The sequence below is a fragment of the Mizuhopecten yessoensis genome, unplaced genomic scaffold, assembly GCF_002113885.1.
Source record: "Mizuhopecten yessoensis strain PY_sf001 unplaced genomic scaffold, ASM211388v2 scaffold11145, whole genome shotgun sequence".
Taxonomy (NCBI): Eukaryota; Metazoa; Mollusca; class Bivalvia; order Pectinida; family Pectinidae; genus Mizuhopecten; species Mizuhopecten yessoensis.
The window spans coordinates 1470553-1493969 of record NW_018408902.1 but is presented as its reverse complement, the minus strand read 5'-3'; the positions used below and the strand labels follow the sequence as shown (position 1 = coordinate 1493969).

General features: G+C 33.8%; 1 protein-coding gene across 2 annotated transcripts; it reads right to left on the bottom strand.

The window, feature by feature from the left end:
- Positions 1 to 4967: 4967 nt before the first annotated feature.
- LOC110466863 lies at positions 4968 to 23072 on the bottom strand. Of its 2 annotated transcripts, XM_021523658.1 has the most exons (3): positions 22660 to 23072; positions 6824 to 6880; positions 4968 to 6630 (listed from the first exon to the last, which is right to left on the bottom strand). In XM_021523658.1, the coding sequence occupies exons 1-3, from the start codon at positions 22775 to 22777 to the stop codon at positions 5483 to 5485; spliced, it is 1323 nt and encodes a 440-aa protein (XP_021379333.1). In that variant the 5' UTR covers positions 22778 to 23072; the 3' UTR covers positions 4968 to 5482. The 2 variants fall into 2 exon arrangements, with proteins under 2 accessions (XP_021379333.1, XP_021379334.1); XM_021523659.1 differs by lacking the exon at positions 6824 to 6880.
- Positions 23073 to 23417: the final 345 nt, after the last annotated feature.

Genomic DNA, 23417 nt, shown 5'->3' with positions numbered 1-23417 from the left:
CGTTTTATAGAACATTTTTATATGAATCTTATCATTATATACATATTTATGAATTAACCTTGGATCCAGGTAACCAATCTTTATCTTTAAACGAAGTCAAACATATCTATGAAGCAGTTCTTGCCCGTTCTTTTCAGACCGTGGACTTGCTACGAAGGGGACAAAAGATGAGTAACTGACATGCAGGTGCACAATGCAAATACTCCTACTTTCTTTTCTGTTTTTTAGACTACATATTGCTAAAAGATGTAGTCTTTAAAAATTGGTTTTGATCCTAAACCAAAAACAAGTGTCAGCAAACGTATATAAATACCAACACCAGGATGTTAAAACATCGGCTCGTTTATTGGTAAAACAAATCCTTCTTAGCAGCTTCACCTTACTTGTTGCTCTCATGTATCAATATAGTAATGGTCTTGATTGATGAACAATTGGGATTAAACCAGAGTAACGTTTACCAAACAACAAATTTAAAGGTAGCCACAGTATCACACTGAATACACATGTACCGGGTACACTGTCCTAAATATAGGGCTAAACATCTTCTCCTTTAAACAAGAGTTCAATCATTACAATATTGACTAAGGTAAAGAGTCCCACCTACTTTCTACTGTTTACAGGCCTATAATGGAGTTAAAGCAGTTTGAATTTATTTCCAATGAATAATTCAGAAAGTGTTAGCAAAACTAATATCTAAATTGTTTACACAGTAAACTAAGTTTAGTTTTATAATAAAGAGAGCCTACAATTGAATCCCAACAGTAATACAAGTGTTTTTTATGATAACTGACATTATAATAAATATATATCTATATTTCTTTGATTCTGCTTCCTTGCTTTTGCAAATAACTTAAGTGATGAATAACTTACATCAGAACTCTTCTTTGTTGGAGATACAGCATCAGGTGATGACTCTTTATAAATTATGCAGATAGTCAATAAACATCATGTTAAACTGCCATTTGTTCAGCATGATTTTTGTATCATAAAGGGCCTAGGTGATACAACGATGGATACTATCAAGGAATAGCTTAATACATATTAAATATACCAGCAGCGATGAGGCCGATGTCATCCTGGTGTTGGGAATGTGTTGTAAGTGTCATACTTTGAGAATACGAAAACTTTTTAAGTCTTTGTATTGCCTGCTATAAATTCTTCTGTAAGCAATTTACTTTGTAATTTGAACATCAGATGTGGTCATCTTGGACACGTACACATCTTCAATTCTTTAATAGTACATGTGTAGTATTTTTGATGTTGAATTTTGTTCTCAGTGGTTGTTATACCATGCCATTTTGAATTAAATGGATACAGTCATACTTTGACATAGGTATACACATATATACAGGTAATATTTGGCTTTTGATTTTATGGTCAGGTAGTTGTAAATATTTGTGTTTCCGAAGCAATATTAATCCAATCACAACCCCCACAACCCCAAACAAAATATTTTTCCAACATAAGTTGAAAATCTTTAATAGTTTTAAATAGCACATTAAGTGAAAAATGCAATATAACACAGTCATGTGCTTATTGATATTTAATGCAACAGATATGTTTAAATAGGACTCAATAAATAATTTAAAACACTTTCCATACAGAAAATTTAACCCAGCAGTTGCATGCAACATACATATGAGACATATATAGGTTTTTGAATACCTTACATTCTTATAATAGACCCTGCCCAAACTCAGTCCTTTAACTCATTCAACCCTAAAGACACATGTGAATCCTTACAATTCAAAGGTTGGAATAGCTCATTATGAAACTTCAGTGGTCAATGGGTTAATAATGAATGCCTGAAATTATTTTATTGCCTATTTTAATTTAACAATGGGATTAAGTTAAACAACTTATACGAAGCCCTTTCCTTCAATATGTAAGTTGTCCTTGTAGTGGTTTTAAGTTTTTAAACGTATGTTATGTAATGATGGAAGATACTGTGAATATATGTTACATATGGACATAGCATGTATTATAGTGATGTCAAAAAAAATATAATACTACAAAATCGGTATTGTATTTTGATTTGCATTATGTTATCTTGAACATTTGTTTATCATGGTTACATTTTGTTTATCATGGTTACATTTTGTTTATCATGGTTACATTTTGTTTATCATGGTAAAATTTGGTTTATCATAGTTACATTTTGTTTATCCTGGTTACATAATGTTATGTACAGGGACTCAACCAAATTTGAGATTGTGAAGAAATAAAACATTTGTCAACTTAAGTCATTTTTTAAGTTTATATCCATGTACAGGGATTCGTTACAAATGTTTAGAATACACATATATATACATGCTATACTGGTATGGATCACAGCACATATATGTGCTGTCATATTTCGATTGATCAGTATGACATATAAATATGTGTATTATTCACGTACGTACCATTTCTAGAATCTTTATTAAGATTATCCGTGTTTTCAAACACGTTTTCAAGAGAGTAGCATATCGGCTGTCATAAGGAACCGTCGATATAGCCTCCCTTTTTGTTTTGATTTTCTACATAAAACATTCGCCTGTTGGAATTTTGTTTAACCGAATTTTTTCCGGTTTTTAACCGAATTGTTTTCGGGGTCGCTTGCGCTCTGCAAAAATTAAAGATGGCGACGGCGAAGTGTTGATACGTCTATGAGTGTTTGTAAAAATGTAACTTTGTCTATATTTCGGTGTTTTCTGCTTTGAATCGTTAGTAATGTATAAATTACATATGAAGTTTTATCTTTTTCTCCTTTGTTTTTTTTTTTTATTTTCCTTTTAGTGTTGATATATCACATAATTATCTAACATTACAATATCGTTATTTTGTCACATCACCTGTATATTATTGTATGTATTTTTTAAGCAAAGTCTGTTGGCTATATTCTTAATAAGAGCGTAGCTCTCGGGCGCCGAAGTGGCCCGAGCGAAGTTCTTTAATGATGCGTGCGTAAACAAAATTGCTTCCCCTTGCTACACCTTGCCTTTGAAAAAATTTCGTCCGGAAGTAGACGTTCAGTTGGGAAACCGGAATTGTATCTTTGAAGCAAAGACAATTGGGTTTCATCCCATACATGAACATCTTCATATAGTGATAACAATACCAATGGGTTTTTTTCTTGTTTATTTAGATGAAAACTAATATACATTCTGGGGGAAAAAATCTATCACATAAATTTTGATACTAGCAGGCATGAAACGTCTTTTAGAGATTATCATACTATGACGTCACAAGCACGTCACACTCCATCGGCCTTCATCGGTTATTTCCGGAAGGATGAAAAATAACCGGAAAATCTTAGAACTGATGGCCGTTGCATTTATCTCTTTGTCGGTGCTTCAAGACTTTTTAATTTCTGTTTTTGCCAGGTGAGCTAAAAACGCAGATGTTTTCTGAAGATCCTTTTTGTCATCAACCAGGTTCTGTAAATATTTCTACCGGGAGATATTTTCATAAAGAGCCGCATTAAACCAATAGGTCAACGCGTACATTTATTTGTCATCGTCTAAAATTTCATCAGCTTTTGATTTCCATTTGTTGAGAACATGAACGAAATAATTAACATTTTTGAAAGTCTGTTTATAGTCTTTACATAATTTATGTATGTATCATCATTCATAAAAGAAACAATGGCTAATTCATTTATGTCGAAATCAACAATAATTGTCCAGACAACGAACCCGAGTTCAACGCCCTTTTCCAGCGACGTATTACTTTTTCACAACGCATGCCAATTTATAACTAGTTACAGACAGAAACCGTTTAATTTTATTTGGCATCATTACCTGTCAAACCTCAGTGACAGTTACAAAATTTGAAATTCAATCCGGTGTTTCAGGATGGAACAGGAATTCTAAATATCGATATAACGACAATCTCAGTTACATCAAAGTATTACAATGTTGTTGTTTTTATTTTGTTATTTTTAACTAACATCTCTATACATTTACTTTTATAGACTTATCGTCAAATTTGTAAAATGCACTTTTTTCTATAGCAATTACCAAACAGTTTTTTCCCACCGTATTTCAATAATTCTGTTTGTGACCTGACGGAAGCACGCAGAGAATTTAATTCTTTATTTGAGAGGAAGCCGGAGTATCAGGAGAAAACCCGCGTTGTCAGGCAGGTAACAGGGATTAGATCCCGCCATCTTGGTGAAGACGAGCGCGCTATCCACTGCGCCACCCGACCCATCATATACGTTACGCACAAAAAAAAACAAATATCTACTTTAGCTTTGAAAATGGAGTCATTGATGCAAAAATTATATTGTCACTACAATTTTACCAATCATCAACGATACAAAAAAAATCTACATACGGGAGACCGGGGCAAGTTCGGCCACACCTGATATTTGTGTTTTGAGCTAATATTTACAACTTTAAAGCAGTTTAGTTGCCTGAGCATTCGCACGAAAAAATGTCGAGGAAAACTCTAATGTAAAATTACTAAACAGGAGAAAATTACTTTTGAGAGGGTAGAAAGAAAATCATGATCACGCTTCTAGTTATGCGAACTTTCTGTAAACGGAATTGCTATTTGTGTACGGTCAAACGTGTAACACAATGACAGCTTCAAATGATATACATAAAAGCCAAGTCAAGCCAAGCACTTACTATCATATTGCTGTACGATAAGAATTTATTGAAATATCAATTTGGGCATGGACAGTTTCGGGCAATGATACCGTGGTAAGTTCGGCCATTGAAACACATAAAAAGTCGTAAAATTGGCGGTAAAATCTGACATTGCATGCCTTATAACGTCATAATTAAGCTAATTCCAATGGGGCCGAACTTACCCGAATGCCTGTCCGATCTTATCCCGTTGCGGGCCTCGTTGGGCCATCCGATCATCCGACAGGGAAAATTAAATAATGTTCAAAAACGGACGTGCTGCCATACTTTCCAGAACGGACTTTAATAAAACTGGGCCGAATTTGCCCCGATCTCCCCTATTGTTATGTCGGTCTTAATCTCATTAGAGTTTATGTTTTGTTGTTATCCCTCGACTAGCCGACTTTTAATAAAATTTATCTTGCCTCATTCTGAAAAGCAGTATTATCTCATTCTGAATCAGTAAATATCAGAGATCAACAGAAGCTTCGCTCTTTTAAGGCTTTGCCTTTTCATATTATGGCACAAACATTACTAACAGAATGGTAGGAGTTGGCATTACTGTTTGAACCCGATGCTTCAATCGCCAAACATTTTAAAAAATTCCAACAAGTCTTACATGTGATCAGAGGAACAATGTACTACCTAAGATGCATCTATGGTCCAAGTTTGGTTGGTCTAGAACTTATACTTTTAGTGGAACTAACTTAAACGCAAAAAAAATAATGTTGACGCCGCCGTAGCCGGAAAAGCAAAACCTTAGTCTCGCCTCTGCTACTTCGTGGCGCCGAGACAAAAACAGAACAAAACAAAAAATCATTATATCAGCGTACTATATAAAATGTAATTATATGGATATAAAAATGTCAAATATATCCATTTGTTGTTTGGGTGATATTATACATATCAGGTGGATAATTTGAGTAGCCGAACAACAGAAAATCCAATTTAAACACTTTTTGTAAATTGAAAATAGTCTGCCACCTTATATTACGGTATGCAATCGTCAGAGCTGACAATCTCTGCTGCTGTCTTTGTTTTTTCGACAATGGATTCGACTGTATTACTTGTAAAATGGCAGAAGTTATAGCATGAGCTTCCTTCTCAACGAACAAAAATCGTGCAAATATCCCCTCTGGAAATTTTATAACAGAATTAACTAGTCCTTGAACTTGAAACGCTTTCCACATTTTCCTCATAAAAGACAATTGATTAGGACAATCTTGACGATGGTTGTTGTAATCAAATATGTGCGAGGAAATCAGAGAGTGCATTGATGCGTATGGTGAAGTAGTATTGATGGACTTACGGATAGCATTCAGTCTGCTGCTGGTTACATTCTTAGTAAGTCTTAATACTTCTGATATACTTTCCGACAGAGACTCCTGTCGACAAATAAGGTCATATTTCATATTACAGACGTCACAGAGTTGAGATACGGGGACCATATGTTCGTTTAACTCCTTCATACTTTGAGCTAGAAACACAACATAATCCAGAAATTCCTGAAACGTTATATCGTATCCACAATACTTGTTTCTGTCTTCTCTAAACCCTCGTTTGAGGTAAGTAGCTAATTCCCTGCCGAGCCGTCCTAGGAGGAAATATTTATCTACAAAAGTTGAAAACAGCCGCGAATATGGGTCACGTGTTATCATCCCTGTCAATGTCGACTGTTTGATTGGTTCAGCCGCCAGTATGTCCCATACTTCGTGCAAACCATTATGGATTTTGTTTCTTCCTAACAGAAACATGCCGGAGACTTTGTCAATACTGGGCTGATTGAGCGCCCTGATCAATGCACCCATGAACGTACTCCCTGTCTTAGGTGACTTACAGGCAAGTAGACCATTTGGTTTTGAGTAAAAGAAGACGGGAGTCCTTGCATGAACGTAGGAGGCGTTCCAGATAATCTGTTCACACATTTTGTGGACATATTTAGCCCTCCACATAATTATGGATACTTCACTAGAGTTTCGTTCTTGACTACTTTCTTTTTCAAATTGTTTCCTTTCTGAAATATAAAAAGTAGTAAAATATATGTAGACGTCTATAAAGGTGTGAAGTAAAATGAAATGTTAGTTTTACTTAATGAGCTGATTTCTTTTATGTGTAACAGGATGAAAATATTTCCATTGATTGACAACGATGCTATCGGTTTTTATCCCATCATGTTTCTAATATTTGTCTGATTAATAATATTTTACCTGGGTCTGCAGTGACGATTACTCCATGACCACCTTGTTGTTTAAATAGTTCCACTTCTGAAACGAAAAATACCAAGTTCTAATAAAAGTTGAATAAAATTTCAGCTTTACGTAATTATCTAGCGTTATTTCTGATGCAACGCGACGGAAGACGTTCAAAGATATCATTTCCCTGCGTAATACACTCTATTAACCGTGATTATATAGTATTATGTCAATTTCAATTAATGCATGCATAATATGATTTCCAATACGATAAAAAGAAGTTAACTTATTCAAAAGATGTGCCCATATGCAAAATTGTTGAAACAAACAACCTTATAATTTACTTCCGTAAACATTCATATCTACATCATTGTTTTAATCAACGCCCATAATCTGTTTTTCAAAATGCCTGAAAGTAAAATTACACAGTTGAATGATCCCTTGCAAGATGTAATTTCTCGACTGAAACATTTTGAGATACATGCATGTGTATTCATATTTTTCGTCTTATTATAAAACTATTGTTTATCGGGGTTTTATTTAAGTATATATTTAGTTGTTGTCAGCTATTAAACAAGGTTTCTGACAAAGTTTTGCTTTTAAAAATAACGAGCACGGATTTGCATAAATGACCAGCATGGATAAACGTGAATGGCCATCGTTTGTTCACAAAAACTAACCAGTGTTGGAATAAGTTTGTTTCGATCAATTTTTGGGGTAAGACGCAATCTAATTTTGTTTTTTCGATCAAATATTGGCGTTTCTTTGTTCAAATATTGTTTATTTATTCGAATTTTTTTGTTTTGGTTTTCAATTCCCCCTGTAAAATAATCGTTTATCGGTTTTTTCAATAACTATTTCTTTGAAAATAATATTCTTTAGGTAAGCTTTGCTATTTTTTCCAAAGCTATCATCAAGTGCAATTAATGTATATTACAGTGTCAAATAAACTCCAATGAAATGTTTCCGTCATGGCAATTATGACCAAAGACATTCCATGTTACACTCACCATCACCGAAGCAGTTTGATGGGTGAAATACTGAAATAGTGCTAATAATATCCCAATCAGTTTATGCAATTTTGCTCCTACTGTAATCTATTCATGTAGTTGTACATATAGCAGTTAATTTCTGTTTTGACTAATCGCATGGGGCAGGGTTAATTAGCTTTCTGAAACAAGAGTTTTGTTTTTGCGAACAAAAATGTGTCTCCCATTTTTAGTCAATAATCTTTCCCACATTTGAACCATTTAAACGTTTCTGAACCGCGTTACGCTTTTGCATTACAATTTTATTGTTTGTTTCTGTCCCATTGTACACATTAAACTGGCAATGGCATATTGATCTAACCAGCTTTTGGAATTATCAGCATTCAAAATGTTATCACAGTTATCTATGAAAGCGACCGTTACGTTTTGGGAATGGTACGGTAAATGTGTATGGTTATTTTATTATTATAAGCCAGCGCTTGACAATAGTACCTAACAGTAAAGTTTAAATTGACTTTGGGTAGTTTGTTATATGTTTTATTGCGATGAACTTTTTCTCCAAATAGTTGGACCTAACCGGCTCACGTACTCCTTGCCAAACTTAATGTATTGATAGCGCGGACAAGATCATTGATTGCGTAATATACAGCAGAGCTATGGTATGACGTTCATTTCTCTGAACATTGTTTATATTTGTCACAAATTTCAATAGCTCTCTTCTTTTTGTTGAACTTAAACATGGTCCCAAAGAGAGTGGAAGGAGGCGCGATAAAATTAAATAAAAAGCAAAACAACACAAGGACACGTGCCGGTAAACGTAACAAAATTAAACGATAATTGTATGTCCAAATATGTCTCTCTCTTATTTTTAATAATCAAGACGTAGCCTGTATGAGCCCTAAAAACAGACTTCAACATTCCACAGCGTCAACTCATTATGTTTTAATCGGAAAATTAATAGCTCAGGGTCAGTTTCGGTCATTTGCTATCAGTTGCTACTCTCGGTCACACAATAGAGTGCCGTGGACCAGAAAAGAAGTATAAATGCTTCGTTAACACAATAAACGATTCTTGTATGAGCATACAATCAATAACAAGATATAATACAGAAGAAATATCGAAAATAAACAAACGTCGTTTTACTTTCTATTAAAAACCCTCTTCATGCCCCAGCATAGGCAGAAGTGTAGCAAACAATGACTTTCCTCAAAAGTGATGAATGCACTACGATTGCTGTTTCGACATTGTGACCACGTATTTTATTTCTGAGGGTCATTTCAGGTCACGCTGTCTGACAACGGCATTCAAAAGCTTTCATATTTTTCTGTACCATCCTTTCTGTACCACTTTTAGGAGTGCAGAATGAAATGAAGGCAACGAGTTTTCATATCTTTGTGTACCATAATGCGGTACAGAATGAGGAAAAAGCGAAAAGGTTTCATATCTTTGTGTTACTTTTCAATGGTAAAGAATGAAGTGAAAGCGACGAGTTTTCATTTCATTCTGCCGGCTGGTGTCGGTGCTGTGTGTACAGATTCATGTGAAAGTATATGAGATTTAAACAAATTCGATTCTGATCTTTTTATGAACTACATATTGTACACAAAGAATTGATTTTTCATTTCTTTGTGCACCGTGGTACACTTTGATGTGGTACACTAACAACGCAATGAAGAAACCTTTATGATGCAACCAAAACTAGAGATCATATGCTACAGTATACATGTAAAGGTCCCTTGCTATAGGAGTTACCAGATATTTACAGACAAATCAACAGCCAGAAGCCATCTCAAGCAAAGATATTTTTCAGACAAATAATGTGTTCATCTTATAAAATCTTATGTAACTTTAATATAATAAAAATATTTTGATTATAGAAGGACTAGGTCATGAACTACCAGTGACAAAAATATCATACCAAATATGTGATGGAAGATATGGTCAATACATCAGAAATCCTGGATATGTGTTTAGTCTAATCATTACGACTGAAAACTGACTGAAAAGAAAATGTTTGTTCCAGTTTTGATGGAATGAATATTTAATCAGCAGATTGTTTTGTGGAAAAGATTCGTTGGTTTATTCCTTTTCGAGATGGCCAACAAGACATTCAATCAACTGTCTAATCAGTTGTCAGATTCCCAGACAACTTTCTTGCAATGTCAATGGAATTCAAAGATTCTGTGTTTGTTTGTTTGCTACTTTGCTTTTATATATATTTCAATGTTAGTCACCCTATTAAAAGCTGATGACATTTACAGCTATTGTTTTGTATGATGCAAGACTTGGAAAAAAGAAGGAAAAGAAAAAACTACGCGAGGCTTTGAAACAACTTATTTCAAGCTTTGTCGGAACTTCTGAGCCCCTGGCTGCAACTGTTCTGGATTTTGAAAATTGCTATGATAGCCAAGATAGTAAAGTATATTTGATGTACAAACATTCCCGTAGTTCTTTGACCAACTGGACATTGGCAGTAGTGAGTTTTTATTGGAGTATTATCAGTTGGTGTCATGCTGTTCTGAATCCAAACATTATGTTTAGCCTGGCCCTTGTGTCTGAAACGAATCTGAGATACACACATAATTCATAATACTTCATCATCACTAAGATGTTCACTGCTATAGCTTGGAGCTAATGATAATTGGTAGGTGCCGCATGTTATAGTGTTTAAAAAAGACCGAAGAAAAAAAGTGACTTAAGATGCATCAATTTACACGAATTCACCCTCTTAGCCAAAACAGTTTGGTTTTGTCAGTCAAAATATCATTTGTTGTGCGAGTTCTCTGTCTTTTCTGTCAGTTCACGATGATCTGTGATAAATTGGTCCGCGTATCTATTGAGACACGCAGTCACAATCTTTAGCACTTCCTCAATTATATCAATGAAGCAATTTGATATTACTTGAGTTCTAAAAAAATGTCCAATGCTTACAACGGCCATGAAAAGACTCTTCAATCCATCGGGATTTAGTAACTGTCCTGTCAATGTTAGTCTGTAGATCAGAGTGTTGGCTCAAGATCAACGACTACATTGTCGTCTTGCTCCAACCATGTAAGCTTGTCTATGATGTTTTTAGTACTGCTTGCATCATTTTGGCTTCCAGCGAATGGGCCTACTGTGTTTAAAATGTAGCCATTAGGTAGAGCTATGCTCATGAAATTAAGATAATTACGCTTCTTCCGGCAGCAATCAAACATTCTCTGAAGATTATGGTCAGCACTTTTTTAATTTGAATATATGTATAATCTAGTATGGCAGTCACTCTGTCTCCAAAGAGTGTTACTGAGAATACGGTAGTGTGTGAAAGGTTCTGCCACCTAATCAAATGGTCAGGACCAAGGGACACTGGTACTTATAGTATATTCAATGTTTGTATTACAGAATGAAAGGTTTTCGAAATACTAGACAGGGAAATGCGAAAAAAGAGCGGAACACTGATTCCTAGAGATGTCAGTTCTCAACTTAATCCATAACAGTAAAAGGGCATTTTGTGTAGCTTTGAACCAACTTGTCCATGCTTTGCAGCCAGTGTGCATCCAGAGAGAAAAATTGAGAGTGAAGGTTGATTGATTCTTTAATAAGATGTACAACAGTTCTAAAAGTTCATCCATTATTTCAGACGACCTACTTAATTATTGAGAATCCAAAACTTTCTACCTTTCAGGATATACTGTGTACATTGGTTCGGGAAAATGTCAGATTAAATGTGCGTACACGTAATGACGCAGAACACCATAATTTGTGTGTGAAATCAACTGATACCTGGCACGTTTTGCCAAGTGTGCAATTGTTCCCCTTCAAATTAAAATTGCTAAAACAAAGACAACATTTTTATGTGAACAGGTGCCGTAAAACAGGTTCTTGATTTTAAAGGATTTTGGCCACTATTTTTCATAATTGTATATTTTACGGTCATTTGATACAAGATACGTGTAGTGACCGAGACCCCGTATCTGAAAAACGGTTTAAGTAGGGACATCAACCAATATATGTTGTATGGGTAAAATCATCAATCGACAAATAAAGTCATCAATTCTCCGAAAAAGAAGTTATGTATTCCAGTCTTAATCACGGAAATCTAAGTCCGTGTCTGCATCAACTACATCCAATATACACTGTAACCTTTAGCTTAGATATAGTAATACACGATTATACACCTTAATATCTTACCTGCTAATTAAAAGGTATGTTAATTACCTGTAGTTCTTACCACTTTAAACTATAGGCAAATGGCATTTACTATACATACATGTGAGTTAACAGGTGAACTAATTACCTCTATAGGTGTAACCTGTGAATGTCGTGGCCAACGGGCATTTTTAACCGAACCTGCAACTAATACAGGTAGTATGGTGTACCGGCGTGTTTCTGTTTGTCCCCAGTGTTGGAAGAAAATATGTTGTTGAAAGTTTTAAAGTATATTTCAACAGCGTTTATATCAATTGTACATGCGTTTTTACCTTAGGCTAGTAACCTGGTCCGTAAACTGACGAAGTTCATAAGGTAAAAATGTATGTGTATCATATACGATATTTGTTTTTTGATGCAAATTCTGAATTCTACAGTTTTATATAGTTGTAGTAATGGTGGTGATGCTATGACATTTATTGAATAGTATAAAATGCATGTACCAACATGAACATTTGTTTAGCAGTTTTTTAACAAAAATATAATCATGGGCGGATCCAAATACTTGTGGCACACTTTTTTCATAATAAACCTTCCAATTTTAGCATAACCCAAACCAATCCAGTTCTTGTTTATGAAAATTGTGGTTAAAACAAACGCAAAACCAATGCTTTGAAGCCTAGTTGAATTGAATATTACCAACAAGAGCGAGCCCGGCAAAATCCTTTTCTATTTCGAGTTTGAATTTTACGTATAATTTGAAGCTAGTGATGATCGGAGATTTAAACTTCTTTCCAACATGGACTATCTTGGCCACGACCGAGCACGACCTTAAGGTCGAGTGTGGTCGTGTTGAGGTCCTGATAAAGGTCGTGATTGTGGGAAAATAGCATTAGGGACCTGTTTCTTTTCTGCAAAAAAAATCATAGAATATGAAGTAATATTTGTTTGTGTCTGGGTTTTTGGTAACTTCTTCAAGCCATACCTGAGTAACGAATCTGTTTAATTATGGAGTAGGCAAATAATGCCTCAGAACGGTACAGTTTTTATATATTTCAATACACTTTCGAGAGAAAAATATTTGTGTAATGAAAAAAAAATCATGAAGTGGGAAAGGGCCATTTTCATTTTCGTATTCCGATTTCAGCCGACATTTAAAGCAACATTTCAACGAAACACATATTAATTTGTAAACTATCATATTCACATTTTATTATGACAGTGACAGTTTGATTGACACTAGACATTAATTGGTTGTTCACATATACTCGTTGGTATACAATTAAACTATACTGCCCGGTGGGGCTTTTTTTTCAAGTGGTCTACGGTCGCGATTATGAGAAAACCAAATTGAATGAAAGTGAATGCGTTCCATGTCTATGTGCTCTAATACTACACCAAACTCAGGTAGAAAGACTGTTTAGTAAGTCTCTCATTTTTAGACGTTGATATGTGGTTATGTAAAGTTACATAGGGTATAAAGTATACATGTATAAATATAGGAGGAATATACATATATGCGATTTATCAGCAGATTTCAGAACATTACAGTACATGGCAATCAAATGTGGTTGCTCTCGTGATTTATCCTATTCTTGGTATCAGGGAGAAATTTGATCGCCAATGTGCAACATGTGTTTTATATACCAGGTTCGACCGCCGAACTTGATAACATTCTTCCTTCTAGTGTATGCTCACGGCATTGTCGTTTTTGCAGATTCGCCAGATAAATAACAACAAATGTTAGATGCTTTAAAAAAAATATATCATTGAGTATAAACTTAAAGCAAGGTATTTTAACATGTATTCCCAAGGGAGATAAACCTAGGCAGTTCATAAAAAAATACATTATTGAATATAGTCTATGAAATAGCGTCCGGATCAATAGCAGGTAGAATTAGAACAGTTTTAGATAAATTAATTAGTAAGGATCAAACAGGTTTTCTTTCAGTCCGTTATATAGGGGGACATACCAGATTAGTTTATGACATTATGTAATATGCAGAAGAAAGATATATTCCAGGTATGATATTAATGGTAGATTTTGAGAAAGCATTTGACTCAGTCTCATGGGAATTTGTTGATAAAGTTTTTAATTAATTTAATTTTGGTGCTGATGTTAGATGCTTGGTAATACTTCTACACACCAATGTAATTTCAACTCTTAACCAAGGTGGTAACCTTTCATCATTCCATTTTAAACATAAAAAGAGGCTATCGTCAAGGTGATCCAATCGCCCCCTTAATTTTTATTTTTTGTGTTGAAATATTAGAGGCATAAGGCTTAGAAATAACAATAAGATTAAGGGTATAAAAGTAAATAAAAGTCAAATCCTTATTTCTCAGTATGCTCATGATGATACTTCTCTCATTTTAGATGGTTCAGAAAGGTATTTAAACGAATCTATAGCAGAATTGAATACTTTCGCTAAAACATCTGGTTTGAAGTTAAATATAGACAAAACCCAGGTGGTTTGGATAGGGAACAAAATACAGTGAAGATACATTTTTATCTGATCTAAAATTGCAGTGGGGAAGGACAAAATTCATGCTTCTGTGAATAGAATTTAGTGTTGATCTTCATGAAATTCCAAAATTAAATTTTGATAAGAAGTTAATTAAACTTGAAGCACTTATCAAGACATGGAACAGAAGATCACTTAATCCTATAGGTAGAATCCATCTGATAAACTCTTCAATGATATCACAATTTAACCATTTGTTTACTGCATTGCCAAATCCTGATGATCAATTTTTGAATCAATTAAATAATATTCTCTTTACCTTTTATGGAACAGTAAAACTGATAAAATAAAGACAGATGAGATATTTCAAAATTATTTTGAAGGGGGTCTAAATGGTTAATATAAGGTCATTAATAGATTCCTTAAAATTAGGTTGGATACGGAGATTATATCAGAAGTCAGGCAAGTGGCAAGTTATCTTAGAAACACAAATTGACTTACATATGCTATCTGATTGTGGAAATGATTACATTTCAATATGTCTTAATAAGTGCACAAATTATTTTTTGAAAGATGTCTTTAAAGCATGGAGAATGTTTAATGAAAGGGAGCGGGTGAAACAAATTAACGAAAGTTGTATCTGGAAAATGCCATTATGGTACAACGGGAATTTTACTATTGGGAGAAATCAATATTTTTCAAAACATGGTATAATAAAGGAGTGACTATAATTCATGAATTAATAAAAGACATTGAGACTTGTACTTTTTACACATTTCAAGAATTTGCTCAAATTTATCAGGTAAATACTAATTTTTCCAATATCATGGTGTATTAACTACAATAAGGAAATATTTAGCTAAAATTGATTGTAAAAAGGACGCTATTGTATACCCTATCACACCCTGTAATGTTACATTTTTCTTAAAGAGAGTAAAAGGGATAAAAAGAAAAGATTGTAATAATCTTATGGTAAAAAAGATACTATATAGATAGTAAAAAAAAGGAATGATATAAATACTGTATATATAAGACCCCTTTTAAAATAACAAAAAATTCAAGACTACAGTGGTTTCAGTATAGAATTGTTCATCATATTTTGACAACAAATTAATCCATGTTTAAAGTAGGATTATTCCACTCTGTACACTTTGTAATTTAGAACAAGAAACAATCATTCATATTTTGTGGGAATGTAGAGAAATACAGAGATTTTTTACAAAGTTTTGAAATATTGTTAGGTGCACTTTTTATCCCATTTTCATTTAATAAAATCAGTTTTCTTTTTGGATTATTGGTACCAAATGAGAATATGACACATAATAGAATTGACAATGAAATTTTAATTATTATTTAGTTTTATATTTATAAGACAAGATGTCGACATCAAACGTTGAACCCAAATGCCTTAATTAACACGATTACAGAACATTATACTGTTAAAAAATATATTGTACACAGTCAAGGTGATTCTGCACAGGATAGGTTTGAGAAAGAATGAAGAAAATGGAAAAAAAAACATTAGACTATGCAGAAGTGTAATTATAATAATACCAAGGTAAACAGCGATGATGATGATGATGATGATGATGATGATGATGATGATGATGATGATGATGATGATGATGATGATGATGATGATGTTTGTCACTGTGTACGGACGATGATGAGGATGATGATGATGTTTGTCACTGTGTACGGACGATGATGATGATGATTTTTGTACATAGGATGATGATGATGATGATGATGACTGTCAATGTGTATGGATGATGATGATGATGATGATGATGATGATGATGATGATGATGATGATGATGATGATGATGATGATGTTTGTCACTGTGAACGGACGATGATGATGTGTATAAATGATGATGATTGAGAAACGCATGCTTCTGTCTACAAGTGAGAGTTTGTGTGTAATGACTGTTTGATGTAGATGTAACAAAAAACTCGAAAAAAAAAACAATAAAAAAAAAAAACACGTTGAATATAGGAAAGACGAAAATAGTAGCATTTAGGAATTGCGGCGGTATGAGAACTAATGTGATTTTGTGTTATTACAATATTTAACTCCAGATTGTAACTCATGCTTATTTCACAACAATAGGGAAATAATTGCGCAAAAACATGTGGCTGATCAAGGGGAAATATATTAATCTTTGAAAAGTAAGTTTAAACTGGAAATGTAAGCCAAAGACCGAAGACTTACTAATACATCCGCTCCCATATAAACCAGAACTGTAAGATAAAGGCAAACTAAGGCAAATTGTTTCAAAGCAAGACATAATCTCCCACCAGCATTTATTTCTTCATTTACTGAGCTCTACACTTATTTTAGTATATAGGTCACAGTGACATACTTCCTGAACTCCCCATTGTAAAACATACTTGCAAACCAAATATTGTTAGTCCACTTGAACAAGCATAAGATATGCCCCAAACAAACTTTCAAAAGCTGAGGTCAAAAGCAAAACAACAGGTCACAGTGACCTACTTTTTGTATTTGACATTCCACCATCCCATACGCAGATACACAGATACAGATTTTATTATGACTATAGGAATTTACTTATTCCTCTGCTGTCAGTTCTATAATATAAATAAAAGTTCACTAATAACGAGGAAAAACTTAAATATCACCTTTAAGCCGCCATATCCCAAAATTGATAATATGGAGAGAGAAAATGTATGATTCCCCAAAAAACGTATCCTTTTAATAATTCTTATTTGTTATTACTTATTTGTTAATACTTATTTGTTATTTGTTAATTCTTATATATTTTGACTTATTTGTTAATACTTATTTGTTATTCATTGTTTGTTATTGCTAATTAAGCAGGCAATCTCTGTTTAGTAATAATATAAAATTTTCACTTTTAATTAATTAATTAAGCCTGTCGATTGTTGTTTTAATTTAATTATTTTGCATGTTCGTTAGAGCTGAAGTCGTCTATTTTGCCGAACAGCCTTGCCACGTTTTGTCGTAATTATCAAATAACCAATAAGTTATAACAACTAAATAATAACAAATAAGGAATAACAAATAAGTAATAATAAATAACTGGTAACTAAAAATGTCCCTCCAAGGCTTCCGTACATAACAGCTCTTATCAAAACCGTTTCAAATAACTTATGTTTAGTATTTTAAATAGAACGTCAAGGAGAATTTGCATACAGATCTTTGTGATTGTATGTATATTTTGTACTTGTCTCGGTAATCTGATACACTTTTTGACGGGACTTCTGGATTAGGATGAACCTGAATTTGAATAACAAACAGCAGAGGCTAAGTTGAAGTTGTTTATTATTGTACTTAATACCTTGATTATTAAAACTTTAAAGAGTAATAAAAGGCTTTATTGTGTTTTCGTAGACTATAGAAAAGCGCTTGATAGTATATCAAATGATAAATTGTGGTATAAATTGTGGAAATCGGGTGTAAGAGGACGGATGCTTAATGTTATCAAATCTATATACGAGAGTGTTAAGTCATGTGTAAAGCTTCATGATAAATTATCTCCTATGTACGACTTACAGGTCGGATTATTACAAGGAGAATACTTATCTCCAATAATGTTTTCTTTATTTGTCGACAAAATGTAATCCGAATTGATTAAGTCAAATTGCCAAAGTTATCACTTGCAATTACTTAATTTGTTTTTAATCATGTAAACCGGTGACACGGTATATTTTTTGAGGATGCAGTTGACCTCCAAAATATGTCGGATTATTTAATCACTTATTCTCGACGTTGGAATTTATCTGTAAATGTAGACAAAACAAAAATAGTTGGTTTTAGGAAAAGTAAACGATTGTATCCAAACGAGCAGTGATTTTTGATGGTAAAGCTATAGAAGTGGTAGATCAATTTTGCTATTTAGGTTTGGTTTTTAATTATAATGGTAAATTTACCATTGCATTGAACAACATTGCTTTACAAGGAAGGAAAGCTTATTTTCTTCTTAATACGAAAGGGAAAAGATTTTTGTTGAATGAAAAGACTAAGTTATCTTTATTTGATACTTATATATCATGTATTGTGTATTACGGATGTGAAGTACGGGGTTATAGTCTTGCACCGCAAATTGAAAATATGCATTTATTATTTTTGAAAACCTTGTTTGGTGTCAGGATTTTGAACTTGGTCGTTACCCTTTGCATATACAGCGTAGGATTGCTATTGTAAAGTACTTGCTGCAAATACTAAAGACTGGTAACTGTATTTTGAAGGCCTGTTACGATGAACTTTAAGAGCTTCATAACAGGAAACCAAATTGTAAAGCAAATTTGGTTTATCATCTGGGACGTGATTTGTGTACGTTGGTTTTGGAGATGTGTGGTTGGCACAATGTGTACCAAATGAGAATAAATTTTTTTATTATATAAACAACGCATAAAGGATACTTTTATTCAGGAAATGAGAAACATATTCGAGACATCTTCAAAATGTTTGTTGAATAAACACATTGTTGACCGTTTTGATCTATATTGTTATTTTACAAAACCGCTATTTAGAAAAAAAATGAATGTATTCTTGCGAAATATAGATCGCAAGCACATAAACTTAACATAGAGACAGGTATATATAATGCAGTGCCTCGAAACAAGAGATTGTGTACTTTATGGGATCGATCTTGGCGATGTCGAGAATGAGTTTCATTTCATTCTTATGTGTCCTGTATTTTTAGAATTAAGAGTATCGTATATCAAGCCATATTATCGTATTCGTCCTTCTGTGTTTAAATTAATAGAGCTACTGTCTAGCAAAAAAATAAACTTATTAGAAATTTAAGTAAGTGCTTGATTCAAGCAACTGTTAAGAAAAGTCGTATATTATGATATATAAGCTGTATACAAGTCTTGCTATAAACGTTTTGTTACTGTATAATGCGATTGAGATCTATGTCTTTTACTTAACAATGAGTTATAACCTAATTTCATTATATAATATTTAATATTCGTTCTACCTTCATGTTGAGGTTGTATGATTTACTTTGAAGTTTTGTTCTTTCCTAGAAATTTGGTTGGATTAAGGCTTTATTTGTATTATTTCATAAACAACTAAATTATGCTTCATAAGAGTCCGTTAAGTTACCTTAGGAAAACCTTAAAGTGTTCCCCAACTTATGACTATTTCATGAATTTTTAATTATTATGTATGGAATTGAATCTATTGCATATGTTCTCCGCCATTGTACAAGATATTTGTAAAATATTTATCTATATGTATATTTCTGTACGCCTATATGCAATGTGCATTTGGTAATATTGAATTGAAAAAAATGTCTGGGCATAGAGTGAATTCTGGCCCGAGACATATAAATAACCTCTCTGGCCGCTCGTCCAACCAAGGTGTCCCAGTTAGGGATAAGTGCATACAACTCAGTTTACGCATGTGCGATGTGTTGACGTGTCTAACACCTGGTCAGCCTGTCATGTTGGTAAACAACCCGACTTGAATAACTCTTGTTTCTTTCTGTGGTCAAGCCGACTAATAGCGTATGACACTTGCCTGTCATTCAATAGTGTTTTGTCCAGATGTCCAAAAATAGCTACACATGTTTACTTTTCTTTTCATTTGAGTTTTTACGAAAAACTATGTAATTAATGATTTCTCTGATAGGCGTGAGGCTCCGGTCTTAACAAGTGTTTATTATGTACAGGTATTTACATTCATATATGATTCCTCTGACTAAATATCTCAGTTTCAAAACACATTTGGCCTTATTATAAAAGTTCAATTTATAATAAAAACAAGAACATATCTGTCACTTACTAACAAATATTTAAGATCAATTTATAATAAAAACAAGAACATATTTGTCACTAACTTTCAAATCTGACTATTTCTATTTATAGTGAAATATACCCTTAGAAATGTGTTTTGTTGTTATTGTATTTAATATTCATGGGGTTTTTTAGCATATTATATCCAATTAAACTTCTTCTGTTGACAAATACATGTTTCTGTGAGAGCCATTCAAGTCGAAATGAAATGCCCAGCGCGGCTATTTTAAATAAAACGTCAAGGAGAAAATTGGATTAAAGTCTTTATGATTGCATGCATACAATTAAAATATCTTCGGTGGACAAATTTGCATGTTTCTGTGACAGCCATTCAAGTCGAAATACAATGCCCAGCGCAGCTATTTTAGATAAAACGTCAAGGAAAAAGTTGGATTAAAATCTTTATGATTGCATGTATACAATTAAAATATCTTCTGTGGACAAATTTGCATGTTTCTGTGACAGCTATTCAAGTCGAAATTCGATGTCCCGCGCGGCTATGCCCCGTTACCTAATAAATATTTTTTTTCTAGATACGTCTCTTATAACGGTTATATATACCTTCGATGAATAAGTTATGTGCATAATTTCATGTTATATAACAGTGAACATAGGAAATCTCCATTAAACTGAAGAGTAAAATTATAAATGAACAAGTTTTGTATTAGAGTTAAGGCTGTAGGCTACCTTTCACATTATTTCTGTGGGTTTTGTGACAGTTGTCTCCCTTCAGGCTTACATGCTGTCTTAAGTTCATCAAATATATATGAATACATATTATTATTAATACGTAAATATTTAGTTAACCTTCATGATCACATCTGAATGCAGAGGTTTAATTTGAAACAATTCTTTGTTTTAATATCCGCCGATTTAACATATTTACCTCATAAAAAATTGCTGAACATTTGAGCAGATGAAACATTCGACTGGCTTTGTCATAGAGGATCTAAAAAACATACAAACATGTTTCCTGATTGCATTGTATTTCGTAAATATAAAGAAAAATGGGGCTTATCCTCTACCACCATCATCCCACAATTTGTACAGAGTATTTCACCTCTCTTTGTTATTTCTATACCTTCCAGTGTCTATACGAAGTTTGTGAGCAGATAGGCGCATGCGTGTATATATGAGGTCAACCGACAATATAATAAATAAGTTATAGTGATATGGTATAATAATTATTGATGTGTATGTGGGTGGGGCGTTTAATTTAATTGAACAACAATTTTCATTTACTTGCATTCACGAAATCACGTCTGCTGTTACAAACTAATTATGAAATTTCCTATTATCATGATGTTGTTAGATTTTGTGCCCAATCCCTTTGATTGTTTGAACACTATCAAAATATTTCATGATCATACCTGATAAAATTGTAGTCCATATAACAGAAAAGGAATTATTTTAGCCCGATATATGTCTCAGCTAATGAGAAGCCATGATTTGGGTCTGTAAGGAACACTCGGATATCATTATTGTCTGCGTATTGGTTTAAAAACTTATAAATAAGTCTTGATATACCACAATTGCCCAAAATCAATTGCAATGGTGGTACTCACAGGGACCTGAGAATGTGTTACAGCTATATTTGGACCTAAACTAAGGTGTTCATAGTAATGTTACACGTATTAGGGGTGTAGATCCCTAAAACATGTAAAATTACTCTGAACACCTTAGTTTCGGTCCAAATATAGCTGTAACACATTCTCAGGTCCCTGTGAGTACAACCATTGTCATTGATTTTGGGCAATCGTGGTGTATTAAGACTTATTTTCGTACTCATGACATGGGTAATCCTACACCTCCCGCGTGCGGGAGTGAGAAATCGTGTCTGGTGAGAAATTCGTTATGATTTTATTTCAATTCAATCCAATAATTGTGTTGCTCATTTATAGTTACAGAGTAACTTGAAGGCATAAAACAAAACAACAAAGAAACTGCAATAGTGAACAATATATAAACTTACACAGGAGCCAGGACCACACTATAAATTTTTCATAATAAATATATGTACCAGGTGAGTGATGCAGCCTTGTGCCTTTTTGTTCTTTTCTTGCAATTAATTTGCATGAAATCTTGCTAAACGATAATCTGGAATTTGTTACTGAAGATTTTGAAAATCTATTTTAAAATAAATATGAATGTATAGATGTACCTCACTTCGGTAGTTACCCAATCTTAATACCTAACCTACCTGTCCAGTATGACCTATATTACATTTTCGGTCTCGTTTGTGAATATTGTGCTTTCTACCCGTTCAAATGGGAAATTTCATATCAGAGCATCTAAATTTGCATAATATTAACCTGCTCTGTTCGAGGAACCACAAAAACAATCCACAAACCGGAATAAACCACAATGCAGGAGTGGCGGGCACAAGATCACGTCGCTCTGGCCGTGTAGACCTTCGGAATGCACTTCTAAACCTGCTCTGTAATAATGTTATAAAATAACAGGTGAAAGTACTTACCTGGACAAGGACAATTCATGTAGTCGGCGTTCCGATGAATATACATCCAAGATACTATCACCAATGACAATACGAACATAGCACATAATTTCATGTGTCTATTCTTAAGTGTCCTCATCTTCACAAATCCCTTTATCGTAAACTATGAAAGTGGTCAAACGGTCACGTGTACACCAAAACCCACTATAATAGGTACCCGTGTTACAGCGTTCCTGACCTTGGTTAATACAAATATCACCGTTGACAATTAAACGCGTATCACTGTAAACATGTTTTCATTAATAACATAAAAAAATTAGCCGCCGTTCAGTCTCATGTAACACCACACATGACGTATGTGATCATCGTAACCACGTGCATGCACAGGCTTGATTGACCTCAATGTGCTCGGAAAGTTATTAGGCGTCACACAGCGGCGCATCATGGAGCGTTGTACGGAAGCCGATAGGTGTAACCTAACCGTTGGAAGCCAGAGAAGGGCAGATGCATACCAGTGTTGCCATACTTGGGGTGCAGCTACGTTTTCTAAATGATTGATACAAATTGATCGTGGCTACTGAGATATCGGCGACGATGGGTTACCACGTACAGACTTCGATATTGCAAGGTCAAAGAGAAGTCCTTTGATTTACTGATAGGGCTTTACGTCCTTAATCTATGTTTTACCAAGCCTTACAAATGCATATTATCTTGGATACAAGTGGAGCCAAGGGGTATTCGGGGTTGAATAAACAACCCAAGCTCGACGTTTTTATACC